We start from the raw sequence: 19,059 nt of genomic DNA on the forward strand, positions 1-19,059 counted from the left end.
TCCCCAACAGCCATATGGCTTACCCCCAGCAAGCATATGGCTTTGTCATACCCCAGCAGCCATATGGCTTATCCCCGCAACAGCCATTCAGTCTCGTGCCTCAGGGTCAAGCACCCCTTTGTGTGGGGCGTCTCTCCCCATTGACGTGGGTGGCCGGCCAATACACTGAACCTAAACATCCTCCCCAGGGCTGGGGAGCCCCACCTTTCCTCCCCAGGGCAGGGGAGCCCCACCTTTCCTCCCCAGGGCAAGGGGAGCCCCACCTTTCCTCCCCAGGGCAGGGGAGCCCCACCTTTCCTCCCCAGGGCAGGGGAGCCCCACCTTTCCTCCCCAGGGCAAGGGAGCCCCACCTTTCCTCCCCAGGGCAGGGGAGCCCCACCTTTCCTCCCCAGGGCAAGGGAGCCCCACCTTTCTTCCCCAGGGCAGGGGAGCCCCACCTTTCCTCCCCAGGGCAAGGGAGCCCCACCTTTCCTCCCCAGGGCAGGGGAGCCCCACCTTTCCTCCCCAGGGCAGGGGAGCCCCACCTTTCCTCCCCAGGGCAAGGGAGCCCCACCTTTCCTCCCCAGGGCAGGGGAGCCCCACCTTTCTTCCCCAGGGCAGGGGAGCCCCACCTTTCCTCCCCAGGGCAGGGGAGCCCCACCTTTCCTCCCCAGGGCAAGGGAGCCCCACCTTTCTTCCCCAGGGCAGGGGAGCCCCACCTTTCCTCCCCAGGGCAGGGGAGCCCCACCTTTCCTCCCCAGGGCAGGGGAGCCCCACCTTTCCTCCCCAGGGCAAGGGAGCCCCACCTTTCCTCCCCAGGGCAAGGGAGCCCCACCTTTCCTCCCCAGGGCAGGGGAGCCCCACCTTTCCTCCCCAGGGCAAGGGAGCCCCACCTTTCTTCCCCAGGGCAGGGGAGCCCCACCTTTCCTCCCCAGGGCAGGGGAGCCCCACCTTTCCTCCCCAGGGCAAGGGAGCCCCACCTTTCTTCCCCAGGGCAGGGGAGCCCCACCTTTCTTCCCCAGGGCAGGGGAGCCCCACCTTTCTTCCCCAGGGCAAGGGAGCCCCACCTTTCTTCCCCAGGGCAAGGGAGCCCCACCTTTCTTCCCCAGGGCAGGGGAGCCCCACCTTTCCTCCCCAGGGCAAGGGAGCCCCACCTTTCCTCCCCAGGGCAGGGGAGCCCCACCTTTCTTCCCCAGGGCAGGGGAGCCCCACCTTTCTTCCCCAGGGCAGGGGAGCCCCACCTTTCCTCCCCAGGGCAGGGGAGCCCCACCTTTCCTCCCCAGGGCAGGGGAGCCCCACCTTTCCTCCCCAGGGCAAGGGAGCCCCACCTTTCTTCCCCAGGGCAGGGGAGCCCCACCTTTCTTCCCCAGGGCAGGGGAGCCCCACCTTTCTTCCCCAGGGCAAGGGAGCCCCACCTTTCTTCCCCAGGGCAGGGGAGCCCCACCTTTCCTCCCCAGGGCAGGGGAGCCCCACCTTTCCTCCCCAGGGCAAGGGAGCCCCACCTTTCTTCCCCAGGGCAGGGGAGCCCCACCTTTCCTCCCCAGGGCAGGGGAGCCCCACCTTTCCTCCCCAGGGCAAGGGAGCCCCACCTTTCCTCCCCAGGGCAGGGGAGCCCCACCTTTCCTCCCCAGGGCAGGGGAGCCCCACCTTTCCTCCCCAGGGCAAGGGAGCCCCACCTTTCCTCCCCAGGGCAGGGGAGCCCCACCTTTCCTCCCCAGGGCAGGGGAGCCCCACCTTTCCTCCCCAGGGCAGGGGAGCCCCACCTTTCCTCCCCAGGGCAAGGGAGCCCCACCTTTCCTCCCCAGGGCAGGGGAGCCCCACCTTTCTTCCCCAGGGCAGGGGAGCCCCACCTTTCCTCCCCAGGGCAGGGGAGCCCCACCTTTCCTCCCCCACCTCCTGCTCCGGTTCGATCCCCACTTCATTAGAGGAGGAGTCAGCTTGCCTTATTCCCCTCTTGAGGTGAAGGAGGAAGGACGAGGCACGGGGGGTGTAAGAGGGGAAGAGGAAGGAGGGGAGACTATCTAATCTCCCTTTAGAACCTTCACCAACACACACACACAGACACACACACAGACACACACACACACACACACACACACACACATCTCTCCAACCCCCCCCGCGCCCCTTAGGTGCCAGAGTCTGCCAGTGATGGTCATTAGCACCCCCTTTATCCCCCTTTATCTCCATTTATCCCTCCCACACCTAGTCTTACCTACCTTGGTATTTTCCTCCTGCCCCCTCTCTCTCTCCGCCGTCTTCATTAATTATTTTCTATTTTGATGAGCAGCCTGGTGGTGGCGCGTGGGCTTGGGGGGTATATTTATCACGCGGGGGTGGAAATGTTATGTGGGTGTGCATATGGCACAAAGGGGGTATGGATATCACATGGGGTGAAAATGTTATGTAGGGGGTATAAATGTTACGTGGGGTATAAATGTTACATTGGGGGGGGTGTGAATGCGACGTGGGGGTTGTGTTACCACAAGGTATGATATTAATGCCTTGGATAATGGCAAAAATTAATGAATTTTTTAGATTAAATAAAGCATTGATGATAAAAGTGCCCATGATGGTGGTGATGAGGAGGAAGGTGTATTAATACAGCAATAGATCTACACTCAACAGCTGACATATGACAATTTATACTAAATTATTAGCCTTATTAAATATGGGCATTTGTCACCCTAAATAATTTCGCGTTTTAAAGTACCTCAAGTTAAGGTTGAATCGTTTCTATAGGCGTAGAAATAGCTAAAGACATACTTAACCCCTTTTGAGTACGACGGTACGACCATTAGGTGTAACGACGTGCCCTTTGACCTGAGCCTTCGATCAGTGGGTATGATAACGTGAGATAAGATATCGTGTGATATAAAGTAAGTGTGTTGTGTTGCAGTAGGTCATAGCGCTTCCGTGAGGAGCCACTTATCACACCTTCCAGATCCGGATGATTTTTTTGAAGAAATATGACGTCAAACATTTTCTGAATATATTTTTTTTAGGCAAATGTTGTAAGAATAAATGAGGGATCACGTGTTGGCAAAAGCAGACTGTACCGTACGATAATTAAAATATTTAACATGGGGAATAAAGTGTTTTCTTTGTTACGTTATTAGATACTGATTATTCTAAGTAAGTCTTGTTAAGAAAAGTATTATATATGAGGTGATAAAGTACAATGACACCCACTCAGAATATCTGTAGCGACTAGATAAAACCGGATCACAAGCCTTGCCTGTTTTATAAAACCAGTTTCTCCTCACTTAGTTTAGAGAACGGAGGGTTTTTTTTTTATATGTATACAAAACGCCACTAAAAGAAATCTTATTAAATCTTGGACACCATTTATATTGTACTTGTAGTATAGGAAAGTAATGGATAAATGAATAAAAGAAAATATCTTCTCTGGGAATATCTAGCAACAAAAGAGGCAACACTGCCAGATACCGCTAGCTATGATTGGCTGCCGCAAATCAAGAATAAATTATTCGTTTACTTTTTCACTTTACGATAAAAAATCTCCCCTGGACAAGTGTGAATAAATGGACAAACTACAAAGGGGACTTTGTGTCCAGATTTATGCTTTGAGATCCATTGATAGAAGGTAATATAGACACGACAAGGTCAAGATTAAACTGTAAAGAAAGAATACATATTTTTCCTGATTTTGTATAATGGAGTCGTTAATTAACTGTAATTCCATGATCACGACCGGACGACCTTAAGGCACGACCATACGACCTTTTGGGTATGATGGCGTGACCTTTGACCCTAAACCTCATGGTCCAGATCACCATAAAATAGAGAAATAAACAGCCCAACGAGTCGTACTGGTCGTTAACCTCTAGGTCAAGGGTCGTACCTTCGTGCTCGTGTGATTATGATGACGACTTCAACATTGTAATTCAAAGGTCAGCTAACGATCAATTCGTGCTTGCGTTACGTGTGTGAGAAGATATAACCCTTGTGAGCCAGAGGGCGCGGTGTTACTGTGCATTTAACTTCCGAGAGTTTAATAAAGTTCTAATATATATATTTGTACGTGGGAAGGAGGTTACATATACACAAAAAAAACTTTATTTTTTTGTTAACAAAAAAACACACACGAAGGGCGCAAAAAAAGACCGTATGTGTCGACAACAAGCAAACAATCGTGCGGAAGTAGACAATGGACGGAACAAACAAGGAAAATGCGGGACGACCGGAGGTGGTGGGGGGGGAGGGGACCCCCCACCTCCTCCCTCCCCCCTACCGCACCACCACCAACACGACCCCCTCCTCCCCCTCCTCCCCCTCCCCCCCCCATACTCAGACGACCTTCGCCCCCCACCACCACTTGTCCCTCTCTCTCTCTCTCTCTCTCTCTCTCTCTCTCTCTCTCTCTCTCTCTCTCTCTCTCTCTCTCTCATCGAGCCATAGGCGAGGGTTGATGGCGCGATCGACCCCCCGCCCGCCCGCGCCCGCGATCGATCGATACACCGCTTGAGCGACGCCGCCCACGATAGACCAGATAGATCATTCTGGCACACACTGTCATAGAGAGGTTGGTAGAGGATATATATATATATATATATATATATATATATATATATATATATATATATATATATATATATATATATATATATATATATATATATATATTTCATGGGTAATTAGCCACGATAGTTCGGTCTTGTGGAAGATCGCTCGTCTGGGAAAGCCTTACGTGGTGTTGGGGGAAAACCCCAGTGACCACGGTTCGATCCCCGGGTAGTTCTCTCGTTTGTGGTTGTCCACATCGATCGATAGACAGTTTGACCTCCCTCTTTGAAGACAATGGTACGACTCAAGCACGACCCGCTGAGCACGACAGTACGACCCGTGAGCACGACAGTACGACCCGCGATGGTCTGACCCTTGACCTGACCCTCGAAGGATGATTAAAAGACTAGGTCACACCTGAGGGTCGTACCGTCATGCCCTATGGGGGTCGTACCGTCATGCCCTATGGGGGTCGTACCGTCATGCCCTCGGGGTCGTCCGTCGTCTTCCCCCCTATTGATCAGACGACCTTGAGCAGGGGGACAGACGCATACGAACGGGGTCGTTAAGCTTGACCCTAACGACCCTTCCCCCCCCCCCTATTTAACGACCCCAGCAAGACTACCCGTCAGCTGGTGTGCTTGTTTGGATGCGTGTCAACAATAAAGTTAAACTTGATTGAATTGACTTCACCCAGAAACTGATGATAAGAATAAAGTACATCTAATATATAGAATAAAACTATATATATATATCTATCTATCTATCTATCTATCTATATATATATATATATATATATATATATATATATATATATATATATATATATATATATTAGATGTTATATTGATATCTTTCCTGAAACCTGATGTATTGTTCCACACCGGAAGAAAACGGCGTCCCGGTCCGAGAATTTACTTACCAGAATAGTACAAAGAGCGTCACGTTTGGTGTGAAAAAGATTCTCTCTCTCTCTCTCTCTCTCTCTCTCTCTCTCTCTCTCTCTCTCTCTCTCTCTCTCTCAATGAATGAATGGCTGATCTCGCGCCGCGCGCATGGCGGCACCGGCAGCAATGTTTGCGTGGATATGCAAATCGGTGGGAAACGCGAACAGCTCGCGCGAATTCCAGCGCATACGCGTCGTTAGCAGTTGTGGTGTGTGGGGGGGGCGGGTGAGTTTGCCTGTACCCAACGCGAATATGTGAGCATTCGCGAACGCGGGGACATTTTACGCGCGCGCCTACCACCGCGAAGTTATCAGCACCCGCGAAAACAGGATATTACGCGCGTATATCGTCGCGAAATGATAAAAAAAACTGATGTTTCCGCGTTTTTACCGTCGCGAAAGCGTGTATTAACTATTTAAACGGATGAAAGTTGAACGTTAGGAGGGGAAACGCGAGCCAATATTTGTGACAACGCGTTTAAACCGCAATCAATGATATGAACACGAGCGAAAGGAGAAAAAAAAAACGCGCATAGACGTTCGTTTAAACGCAGCCAGGGAATGCGGTAGGGGGAGGAGTGATGGGAGGGAACAGGGGGGATGGGGCGTAAGGGGGGTCATCCTAGGGATGGGACTAAGGGGGGGGGGTTGTGACACTAGGGGGGGGGTGGTGTGTGGGTTGTTTACAAGGTGATTACTGGGGGGTAGGGGATTGGGAGACACGGGGTGTGGGGGGGAGGTGGGGGTTGAGGGGGGATGGGATGGGAGGATTGGGTCGCGGCGGAAGGAAGGGGGGGGGGGGAGGCGGGGTGGGTGGGGAGCGGAGGGGTTGTTAGAGGGGCTGGTTGTGACACCCGAATTTGGGGCCTATGGCCTTTAGCTCCCTAAACACCCTCCCTCCCTTTCTCCCTTCTCCCCCACCCCGTGTCGTGACGACAAACTACACCCCCCCACCTCCCTTACCCCCTCCCCTACTATACTGTTTACCAGTAGACAGTCCATCACTGTATCCCACCCTCATCCCATTCTACTCAGGACAACTCATCTACCATCTACCGAGTCCACTTGGGCGGGTTTTGCTTAGGTCCCCTTGTAAGCTGGTGCAGTTTCCTCGTCCATCCAATTTTTGTTTACCACCCACATGACCTCCGCATCATCTGCAAACATACTCGGCAGTGAGTCGATTGCCTTCCCGGAAGTCATTTGCATAACTCAGGAAAAAATCAGTGGTGCCCAAACAGCACCTTGGGGCTCTCCATAGCCAGCCTCGACCCATATTGAGATGGCTTATCTGATATGTGATCTTCAATTCCATCCATAGCGATGATCTTCCTTAATCTTATGACGATGTATGTGATATATTAACTCCAGAAACAAACAACACACACAGCTTTCCCATTTTCGCCTAAACCAGAGCTCACTCTCTTGTGGAAATCCATGAAAAAAAGAGATGATTCCACGTAAACTCATTCTGCAACCTTGTTATCCTTCAGTTAAGTCATTTCTCTGGAGGTAGCCACCCATTTTCTTTCATGGCTGTGTGTGTGTGTGTGTGTGTGTGTGTGTGTGTGTGTGTGTGTGTGTGTGTGTGTGTGTGTGTGCGCACGCATGCGCGCATCCATGTGTGTTTCCGAGGTATCCTGTGTCGTGATCGGAAATTCCCGCCACAAAATCCCCCTCACTCTCTCTCTCTCTCTCTCTCTCTCTCTCTCTCTCTCTCTCTCTCTCTCTCTCTCTCTCTCTCCCCACACACGTGGCGTCCTCACCCCCCTCTCCCCTTCCTCCCCCGAAATCAGTTCCCTTCTCCAGAAATCATGAACTTCTCGTCTGTTTATGGCGGTAGAAAGTGTGTACACTTCCTGGCAGTGGCTTTCACTGTATGAATCTGTCATCTCCCCAGTGGAAAACGGGATTCCACTGTATAAATTAATCCCCTCCGCAGTGGAAAACGGGATTTCACTGTATAAATTAATCCCCTCCGCAGTGGAAAACGGGATTTCACTGTATAAATTAATCCCCTCCGCAGTGGAAAACGGGATTCCACTGTATAAATTAATCCCCTCCGCAGTGGAAAACGGGATTTCACTGTCTAAATCTGTCATCTCCCCAGTGGAAAATGGATTTCACTGTATGAATCAATCCCTGTCTTCATCATTGCCCTGAAATTGCTAATGGCCTTTCAACTATTTTCTAAGTTTCCCTTCTAAATCTGGTAGCGTCTGTGAATCCTCAGGCTATCAGTAAATATATTTAACTTTCCTGAAACCCTGAAATCCTCTGTGAGTTGGATTCAGTATTAAGCTTGACTTAGCTGAAGTTAGGAATCTGATTTTATATTCTCTAACTTCAGTGTACAGAACTTATCTGAAATATGTTCATAATCTTCACTGAAATCTGGTGGTTCTCTTGGCGTCTTACAGCTTTCCTGAAGTGTGGTGTTAGCTTGGCTGAATTTAGCTTTTAGCTTTCATGAGGTTCTGAAATCTCTAATGTAAGGTGCTGGACCGAACACTTCAAGAAGTAGACGAACACACACTCCGTTTTCATTGGCATTCTTTTCCTAGTGGTTCTTCTGGTCTTGCTGCGTTTCTCCTCTCGTTTTCTGTTGGTCTATTTATGTTGTTTGTCTCCTACCTTCTCTTTTTTATCACTTGTTTGAATACGACGGTTGCTATAACTCTTACATTCTCAATAATTTTACTTCTTAACATTAATTCCCAATTATTTATCTCTTGTTTTATGTAGTAAAGTTCCTCATAATCTTATTCTTATTCTTGTATTCTTTCTCTTCTGTATATATCTTTGATCAACTCTTTTGTTCCTCATTTGAGTTTGAAATTGTTCCAGTATTGTGTTTTTGTTTCAAAGTCGTCTCTTCAATATTTCCATATACATATCTTGTTCCAAAGTCATTTCTTTAATACTTCGTATGTTACATCTTGTCCCAAAGTCGTTTCTTCAATGCGTCGTGTTTTATATCTTGTTCCAAAGTTGTTTCTTCAGTCTGTCATTATGTGTTTTATCTTGTTCCAAAGTCGTCTCTTTAATGTCTTCTTAGGGATTATATCTTGTTCCATAATCGTCTCTTCAGTGCGTCATTATGTTACATCTTGTTCCAAAGTCGTCTCTTTAACGAGTCCTTAGATGTTATATCTTGTTCCAAAATCGCCTCTTCAGTGCGTCAGCATGTGTTATATCTTGTCCCAAAGTCGTCTCTTCAATGCATCCTTGTGAGTTTAGTCTTGCTCCAAAGTCGTCTCTTCAATGCGTTCTTAAGCTTAAGGTTTAATCTTGTTCCAAAGTCTTCTCTTCGATTCTCTTATTTTAAATTTGCTTTGAGTTTACTGTTATTCTTGCCTTGTTCATTTTGTTCTTAAGTTTTCTCTTCGATTTCTCCTCTTGCTCTATAGCGGTAGAGGCGGACGGCGTCTAAAATAATTGAGACATCTTGATTCGGCCCAAATTTACTTTGTCATCATCCCCCATCACCCAACTTGACCTAAGATGGCGGCGGCCGTTAGCCACGCTACTCCAACCACACGCCATTTTCTTTCTTCCTTCCATACCCCCAAGTCATTTCCTATTGTCTTCCCTCTGCCATTTCCTCCCAGACCCGAGTTTTATCTACTTTTCGCCGGGTCTCTCTCCCGCGGGGGAAGCCATGCGCGTCAAGCCTCGTCTCACCAACTCCCTCCCTCCCTCCCGCGCTCTGCCGCCTAGCCTCACCCCTCCCGCCTAGCCTCCCCCCGGGCCCCCACCAGCTTCCCTGCTCAACACGTGCACAAGAGCGTGTGTGTGTATGTGTGTGTGTGTGTGTGCACGTGTGTGTGTGTATGTGTGTATGTGTGTCAGGGGGTGAGGAGGGGAGGGAGTTCAAGGGGGGTGAGGAGGGGAGGAGGGGGGGTAACTGTATCCTACAGCTGCTGGTTGTATGAATATGGCGGCGGACGTTCGGGGGGTCGGGGGTGGGGTGGGGTGGGGTGGGGTGGGGGGTGGGGGCCGGGGGGGGTGGGTAGGGTGGGTGGGTCAGAGGGTGGGGTGGGGGGTGGGGGTGGGGTGGGTGGGGGGATTGTGGTGGTACCACGCGGTGAATGGCTGGTCGTAAGGTCGAAGTTGGCCTGTGACACTGGCCAGGTGTTACCCAGCGTTCGGTGCGTGTGTGAGCCTCTCTCTCTCTCTCTCTCTCTCTCTCTCTCTCTCTCTCTCTCTCTCTCTCAGGTCTGTATATCTATGTAACTCTCTCTCTCTCTCTCTCTCTCTCTCTCTCTCTCTCTCTCTCTCTCTCTCTCAGGTCTGTATATCTATGTATCTCTCTCTCTCTCTCTCTCTCTCTCTCTCTCTCTCACGTCCTTCCTGCGGTGTGGTGAGCGCTACGGGCGGGCCTCCACCCTCACGTGTGGCGGGTAAACATGAAGACGACAGATCGGTATGACAAGCACCCCCCCACCCTCACCCCTGCAACAGATACAGCAACAACGGCAAACAGGAAGAACAGCACAAACAACAAACAAACAAACAAGAACAGCAACATCACTAGCAAGAACAACAAACAAACAAACACATCTGCAGGAGGAACAGTGTATAATACAACAGGAGCAGCAACAGTGTGGAAACAATACGAACAAAACAAAAACAGTGACTGTTGCAACGGTAGTCAACATCAGGACTACAAGCAACAACAACAACAACAACAACACGTAACAACGGCAGGAGGAACAGCAACAGCAACAAAAGCAGCAGCAACAGTAGTAACAACAGCAGCAACAGAACAACTTTAGCAACAGCATAACAACAGTAACGGTAGTAAGAACAGAACAACAGTAACAACAACAACAGTAACAGCAAGAATAGAGGCAGCAGCAGCAACAGAAACAGTCTCAGCAGAAATAACAGGAAAGACAGGAGATGCAACAGTCGAACAACAGCAACAGGAAGAACAGACAGCACCACACAGGGGGAGGGGTCAACAGGAAGAAAGAACAGCGAACAGTATGATCAGGAGTTGCATCATCCGAAGCCGCAGGAATAGGAACAGCAACAGCAGGAGGAACAGCAACAGCAGGAGCAGGTAACAGCAACAGCAGGAGCAGGTAACAGCAACAGCAGGAGCAGTAACAGCAACAGCAGGAGCGGTAACAGCGACAGCAGGAGCAGACAGCAACAGCAGGAGCGGTAACAGCAACAGCAGGAGCAGTAACAGCAACAGCAGGAGCAGTAACAGCAACAGCAGGAGCGGTAACAGCAACAGCAGGAGCAGCAACAGCAGGAGCGGTAACAGCAACAGCAGGAGCAGTAACAACAACAGCAGGAGCGGTAACAGCAACAGCAGGAGCAGCAACAGCAGGAGCGGTAACAGCAACAGCAGGAGCGGTAACAGCAACAGCAGGAGCGGTAACAGCAACAGCAGGAGCAGCAACAGCAGGAGCGGTAACAGCAACAGCAGGAGCAGTAACAGCAACAGCAGGAGCAGTAACAGCAACAGCAGGAGCAGGTAACAGCAACAGCAGGAGCGGTAACAGCAACAGCAGGGGGAGGAGAGGAGCGGCGGGTCAGCGGGCGGCGGGGCGCGGGTGGCGCCTCTGGTGGCGTGGCCGGGAACCACGGGCAGGCCAGGCCGGCCCAAGCCGCCTCCGTCGACGCAGTCCAACCAAACATATTTTGTCCAGTGTTTGCATCGTATTGATTGAGGTTGTCGCATTAATGAGGGGACCCCATAGCATTATTGTGGCCCGTCCGGAGACACAGATGGACCTGCAGTGTGTGGAGACCCTAAAAAGACGGCCAGGGTCGTGGAAATACGGATTTTGTGTGATGATAAGTTGCCAGAAATGGATTTTCTCAAGGAGCGTCCAAGCAGCCATCGCCCGGGACCCGCACTCAACAGGAAGTCCATTTATATCTTCCTCTTTATCGACCCAAGTTTCTGTTTCATTTGCATTCGTATATCAATATATTTACATCATTTCATATACTCTTAAGTACTATATATTTTTTCTCACAGTCATGTATGCTACACCGATTAAATTTTATGATTTTTACCGTCATTTTTTAAAATTTACTCTCCTGTATATATATATTTATATATATTTTTTTTCATTCATAAATTCTCCAGCATTCCATTAAGGTCTGCTAAACACAGATTATCTTCCAGAGTTACCAGACGGACCACAGCTGATGATTCCAAAAAAAAATAAAGCCTTTTTTTTTTGAGTCTTGGGAACACGGGAATACAGTAATTCAAGATACAGTCTACAGTCTGGACTGTATGGACGTGACAGGGCCCTCTATGGTCGGAGGTCCGTCCCTGTATATATTTACGGGTCTGTGATGGGTCTTCGAGCAAGATACAGGCCTGAAACCCCCCCATCTGACCCCCCCCCCCAGGTTTGCCGCCATTATCAGGTGTTGTAAATAAGGAGGACCACAGAGCTGGTTATTAAATTGTATTTACTAATAGGGTTGTTACTAGGTGGGAGGGGTGGTTGTACACTTGTATTTAGAGTTACAGGTGAGGGGCTGTGAGTTACAAGGGGTACAGGGAGGTACAGCGAGTTACAGTAGGGTATAGGGCGTTACAGTGAGTTACAACGGGGTTTAAAGAGTTACAGGTGCTGATACAGTGAGTTACATTATGCATGGGGAGTTACATACAGGTGAGGGGTACAGTGAGTTACAGCTTAAGCACAAATTATTTGGGTACAGTGAGTTACAAGGGAAATACAGGATGTTACAAAAGTAATACCTTATTCATATATGTCATTCAGTTACTGACTTGTGAGCTGGAGGATATTGTGAGCAAGTGGTATAATGCTGGTGTAAACTGCTGTCTTTTGTGAGTCAGAGGTTCTTGTGAGCTTGTGAGTCACTGCCAATGTGAGTAACAGGCTCCAAGCAACTGATTGGTGTAAACTGCAGAATTTTGAGTGTTAGATATTCTTGTGAGTGACTACCAGATGTGAGTACAAGGTTCTGAGCAAATGATTGGTGTAAGATGTGAGTTGATGTTTCTTATGAGTAACATGTTATGAGTAAATTATTGGTGTGAGCTTTAAACTTCTGTTAGCTGCTGCCTTTTCTGAGCAACAGGTTGTGGGCAACCTGCTTTGAGCAACAGAATATATACAGTTACTAACTGGTGGTTGAGCTACAGGCTGTTGTGAGCTACAGACTGCAGTGAGCTACAGGCTGTTGTGAGCTACAGGCTGTTGTGAGCTACAGGCTGTTGTGAGCTACAGACTGCAGTGAGCTACAGGCTGTTGTGAGCTACAGACTGCAGTGAGCTACAGGCTGTTGTGAGCTACAGACTGCAGTGAGCTACAGGCTGTTGTGAGCTACAGACTGCAGTGAGCTACAGGCTGTTGTGAGCTACAGACTGCAGTGAGCTACAGACTGTAGTGAGATATATACTGTTGTGAGCTACAGACTGTTGTGAGCTACAGACTGTTGTGAGCTACAAACTGTTGTGAACTACAGACTGTTGTGAGCTATAGACTGTTGTGAGCTATAGACTGTTATGGGCTACAGGCTGCTGTGAGCTACAGACTGTTGTGAGCTTCAGACTGTTGTGAGCTAGACTTGTGAGCTATAGACTGTTGTGAGTGACTGACTTGTGAGCTACAGATTTTTGTGAGCCACACTTATTAGCTATAGACTGTTGTGGGCGAGACTGTTGTTAGCTGGACTGTTGTGGGCCACAGACTGTTTTGAGCTAAAGACTTGTGGGCTACAGACTGTTGTGAGCTACAGACTGCTGTGAGCTGGACTGTTGTGAGCTGGACCGTTGTGGGCTACAGACTGTTGTGAGCTAAAGACTTGTGGGCTACAGACTGTTGTGAGCTACAGATTTGTGATTACAAGCTTGTGAGCTACAGACTGTTGTGAGCTACAGACTGATATGAGCTACAGACTGTTGTGAGTTACAGACTGTTATGAGTTACAGACTGATATGAGCTACAGACTTGTGATTACAAACTGTTGTGATTACAAACTTGTGAGCTACAGACTGTTGTGAGCTACAGACTGTTGTGAGCTACAGACTGTTGTGAGCTACAAACTGTTGTGAGCTACAGACTGTTGTGAGCTACAGACTGTTGTGAGCTACATACTTTTGTGAGCCACAGACTGTTGTGAGCTACAGACTGTTGTGAGCTACAGACTGATATGAGCTACTGACTGTTGTGAGCTATAGACTTTTAAACTACAGACTGTTGTGAGCTACAGACTGTTGTGAGCTACAGACTGTTGTGAGCTACAGGGATGGCATCACTGAGTTACAGTCTGTTGACTGCTTAGATACAGACTGTTTCAAACTAGATATTAGCATGGAATATTGACTGTTGTGACCGAGAGACCTTTATAAGGTACTCATATGAGCTGCAGGCTTCTTTTTGTGAACTGCAGGCTATTGTGAACTGCAAACTGTTGTGAGTTATGAGCTTTACGGTGTGACCTGCATTTTCCTGTCAACAACAAACTGTTTGAGCTGCATGTTATTATGAGTTATGAGAACCTCCAACCTGTTGTAAGCTAAGACATACAAACCAAACGTTTTTGTGAGCAATAGGTTGTTATGAGCTACAGATTGTTGCCATGAGCAGTCTTGTGAGCTGATGACTGTTGTGAGCATCAGACTTGTAGGGTAAGGGATATTTTGAGCTACAGTGACTAGTGAGCTGTAGACTTGTGAGTAACAAGATACGCTAACCTATAAGACGAGGTACAAGTTCTTTTTGTGAGTTACAGACTTGTATGTAACATTGTGAGCTACATGATGCTGTGAGTCACAAATTGTTAGTTTTAAGGGATATTGTGAGCTGCAGGCTGCTGCGACCTACGGGATGTTGTGAGTTAACAGGGTGTTTATGAGCTACAAGATGTGAACTACAGTTTTTTTTTTTTTAGACAACTTTTGTAACATACTGTTGTGAGTAACACAATATTGTGAGCTACAGGGTTTGTGTTAAGAAAGTGCTATGATCTATAGATGTTATGAGGTATTGTGAGTTACAAGCAGTTTATTGTAAGTTTGTGAGCTACATATGGGAGAGTAAGTCACTTTTGATAGTAAATATTTATAAGTTCCTGAGTATTATGAGCTGGAGACTTATAAACTCACAAGAGACTTCATTAAAGTACAGGCTACTGGTTTTTATTATCTTGTGGCTCACAAACTACTTCTATGTTGTTTTGAGCTACATGCTCCTATAATAAACATATTATTAAGAGCTATTATCATCTGTTATAAGACATTTATGAGTAACGTGGCTGTTCTGAGTTTTACGTTGTTTTGAGTAATAGGGCTATGGGAATTTCATGAAATTTTGAGCTGCAGAGTATATAAGTAACAGCTTTTGAGTTTTGAGATGTTCTGAGCGAGGTGTTGTTCCGGACTGAAATAATTTGCAGGATAAACTCATAAGGATTTGTGATAATTATGAGTTACAGTCTTTATACAATAATTATTTATGTAAGATAAAGAATTATGAGAAAGTTGAAGCTGTCAGCAGTTAATTATTGATATATGTGTATTAACCTTTCTGAGACACAGGTTGTGTTACAGGCTGTTTTGAGTTTTGTGTTCTTGTGTTACATGGTGTTGTGAGTTACATGCACTTTTGTTACAGGTGTGTTACATGGCTGTTGTGAGTTACATGCACTTTTGTTACAGGCTGTTGTGAGTTACATGCTGTTGTGAATTACATCTTGTGTTACAGGCTGTTGTGATCTACGGGATGTTGTGAGTCAGGCTGTTGTCAAGTGGCTGTGGGCTCGTCTCATGTGAGTTACAGGTTGAGTTGTGGTTTCATACGAGTTACAGGCTGTTGTGTGTTTCAGGCTCGACTGAAGTACAGGCTACGAGTATTGTAAGGGATATTAATAGTTAATATGAAGCTACAAGTCTGTATGGTTGTAGCCTGTAGACTGTAAGGTTGTGAGCTGCAGGTTGTAAGGCTGTGAAGGTGTGAGGCTTCAGTGTGAGGTTGTGAGCTACAGTCTGTGACGTTGTGAGTCATAGTCCGTGAGGTCTTGAGGTACAGGCTGGGAGGTTGTGAGCTACAGACATTGAGGTTGTGAGCATAGGCTTTAAGGAGTAAGCAAACAGGTTATAGAGGTTGTTTGTGTACACATGCTGGTTGTAGGAGTTGTTATGTAGATGTTGCTTTTAATGTGTTTTGAGTTTTGAGCTGTGTTATTATACAGAGTGTAGGGGAGTTGTGAGACAAGGTTATGAGCAGGAAGGCAAGTGGATGTTGTGAGTGACTTGTAGGTTAGAGTGTTGTGAGCTATAGCATGCTTTGATCATGGGTTGTATGAGAGGTTTTTGTGATTTGGAGGATGTTGTGATTTGAGTATTGTGAGGTACTGGCTTTTGTGAGCAACAGGTTATTATGATGTATAGGCTTTTATGAGTGTTTTGTGTGATCTATAGGATGTTGTGAGCCATTATTGTGAGACACATAGTACTTAAGTTACAGACTATTGTGAGTCACAGTTCGTTATGAGCAACGAGCTGTTGTGAACAAGCTGCTCTCACAGGCCATGGAAGGTTACTCTCCACTCTTCATTGTGAGAAGTGAGCTGAAAGCACCCTGTGAGCAGTAGGCTTCTGTGAGTCAGAGTAGTGAGCTAAAAGCACCCTGTGAGCAATAGGCTTCTGTGAGTCACTCTTCGTTATGATGTATCGATGTATTTTACAGGCAACAAGAATGAACATCACTTGACACAGCGACGCTGCGGAAAATACATTTAAATAGATCATACAGTAACATTGCATTATAGTGAAAACCTCTTTAATGATCCTAACTCGCTAATTTGCATTTAATGGAGCATTTAAACCTTTAAATTTGCATTTAAGGGAGCATTTAAACCTTTAAATGCACCTGGATTGACTTTTTTTTTCCCCTAAAGAATACTTTACATTTGTAGCTGTATGCGAACACCTGGTGTTACGTTTTCTTTAGTATGCAACGCCAGAATACAGCAGTTTTGACTTGTATTATACACCAGTTAAGCTCACAGCCTCACATCGGAAATGAACTAAGCGAATTCATCTCGGTACGCCATCCCGGTCTGCGAAAACCTTTATTGTTTTTTCTTCTCCTCGTACCTTCAGCCTCTGGGGAGGTCGCGCCTGTGTTTCGCCGCGCCTCTGTTTCGCCGCGCCTGTGTTTGGCCGCGCCTGTGTTTGAATCGGTTGAAAACCACTAGCCCGAATCATCTTCACACGGCGTCGTCCCGTGTGCAATTCTTAGAGAAAGCGTTTTACTCGGGGGTGTGTTCATTCATGATGGAATGATCAAGCAAAGCGGACCGCTTTTCACCTCCTTCCCCTTACGCTTCCTAATCCATTCCACCAGCAAGCGGTCTGCGTCAAACGCTTTACGATAGGCGTAATGTTTTCCGGTTATCCATTACCGTAGGTACGACACTGTCGCTGTAGAAATTAAGTATTTGTTCCATCTGTTGTCTTGATGCCATTGATGGTAAATGGCTCCGAGGCCTTTACGTTTGACTCAGATGCCGGGATGAAAAACTCTTCTCAAATCTGTTTATCAACTCCACTTTCTTTTTTCGATCTACTTAACGCAATATGTTTCCACTTGGGTTATCCTTTAGCACATTGCTTTTCTTTTCTTTTTGGCTGGCCTTTTAGATACAGTGTTAAGTGAAGATTATGAGAAACTAGGGCAAATAATCACAAAATTGTATTGAGAAACTACGCCATCAAAACACTATGGCTGAATGAGGAATGTCTCACGTTTGTAAAACATACGACTTTCTGGAACTTCCAATTTTTTTTGGAATCGTAAGTAAATGGTCCAGTACCACCTGTCCATTGGTCATGTGAATGTATATTGTATTTTAGTGTATGAGTTGGTATTGAAGAGACGTAATTGTATTGGAAGTGTTGAATTCATAGGAATAAATTTGGCTTACACCTAAACACTGTGAAGTGATCTAGTTTATTCTTGATTTGTTGTTCTTAATGTTATTTTTCTCCCAAATCTTTCGTTCATGCTGATTACTCACAAGTCTCTAAATAAAATATACACTCTTTTTTTTATTCTTAAACTCTTCATCTCCTTAGATTCGTTTCTTTTAACGATGGACTCACAGAATTAACGTAGATTTGTCATAAATGCTACAATATCATTCCCCAGAATTTTTATGATTGCTTTTATAAAAAATTCCTGTTATTTGATAGATTCACCCACATCTAAACCCCAAATATTCTCTCGATACAATTAAATCTAACCCCAAACTCTTAATAATATTGCCATATCTAACCCCACTCATAATAAATACTGTTGAAGAACAGAATTACTTTGTATAGAAGACTTAAACACATTAACCTCTTAATCATTAACTTCTGTGACCTGACATTATCAATTCTGAGAATTATATTGTCATACAGACCACTTAGTATCATATTCTTAAACTCTTAGGTTTAGTTGTGGCCTAACTCAAAAAAAAATGGACCTTATTTATGAGCTGTTTGAGTCGGTCGTGTCATCCCTAAACTCTCACAAAAAATGTTTCTGAGTCCCTTAACTCTTTTAAAAAATTCTAACCTTACCTCTTAAAAATGTCTAACCTTAAAACCCGTAATTTGTTCTTAGAAACTTCTAACCTATTTTGAGTCTTTGAGAATTAATTTCCATCATCCTTGTTCGTCCTTTAGGATTTCTCGATCTCAAAAACTCTCAGAAATACAATGATCAACTCACAAAAACTCACAGATTACTCGAACTCGAACAGATATATATATTATCATTCTAAACTCATATATATATTAGCTTCCATTTCCCTCCCCCGAGCTTTTGTGGGAAATAATAATAACTTCATCACATAATCTATAAATAATAACTCCATCACATAATGTATAAATTACATATGATTTCAACACCCTCTTACACACACACACACACACACACACACACACACACACACACACACAGCCACACACACACACACACACACACACACACACACACACACACAGCCACACACACACACACACACACACACACACACACACACACACCAACACACGCACCGTCACAAGCTGTTCGTTACGGAGCGTCACCTTCGCCTTGGGATCACCGCGAAGGAAGGAAGGCAGGAGCGTTACGTAACCCCGGGACGTTGTAACGGTCCTGAGGGAGGCCAGGCTCTCGAGAGGATCGTTACGTAAGCTTTTAAATCTACCCTGGGCGGCTCGTGACGTCACATGGGTCCGGTACCGTACCCCGCGGGTCCCGCCTGGCCGGTGGTAGGGGGGGGGGGGGGTTGTGGCCGAAAATAGTAAACAAATCGCGACGGAAAAAAAAAGAAATTGGAAAAAAATTTAGAATTAAATATTCAAAAAAAAAAATGGACATGAAAGGCTGCGTTCGAGGTAATGTGTTATCGACATGATTTTTATAGTTTAAAAATTTTTTATTATGCCATTTATATATGTGTTTTTTTGTTACTTAAATGTAATCCAGTTAATTTTTGTTAATGAAGCGGGGTGGAAAAAAAATGGCGGCAAAATGGATGACTTCGAAGTGGGACTTCGAAGTGGAAAACAGTTTATTCTTTAGAAATAACAACATTTTATGAAA

At 46.4% G+C, this 19,059-nt stretch overlaps 1 protein-coding gene across 1 annotated transcript in view; it reads left to right on the plus strand.

The window, feature by feature from the left end:
* The window catches only part of LOC139764255 (uncharacterized), an 18,093-nt gene extending 38 nt beyond the window's left edge, over positions 1 to 18,055 (plus strand). Inside the window, exons 1-4 of the mRNA XM_071690752.1 lie at positions 1 to 105; positions 8,544 to 8,682; positions 10,592 to 11,836; positions 15,166 to 18,055. The exon at positions 1 to 105 is cut by the window's left edge and continues 38 nt beyond it. Of these exons, the coding sequence (XP_071546853.1) occupies positions 1 to 105; positions 8,544 to 8,682; positions 10,592 to 11,575 (1,228 nt within the window). The 3' untranslated portion in view covers positions 11,576 to 11,836; positions 15,166 to 18,055. The remainder of the gene's footprint in view (positions 106 to 8,543; positions 8,683 to 10,591; positions 11,837 to 15,165) is intronic.
* The last annotated feature ends 1,004 nt before the right edge of the window (positions 18,056 to 19,059 follow it).

The sequence above is a fragment of the Panulirus ornatus genome, chromosome 49, assembly GCF_036320965.1.
Source record: "Panulirus ornatus isolate Po-2019 chromosome 49, ASM3632096v1, whole genome shotgun sequence".
Classification (NCBI taxonomy): Eukaryota; Metazoa; Arthropoda; class Malacostraca; order Decapoda; family Palinuridae; genus Panulirus; species Panulirus ornatus.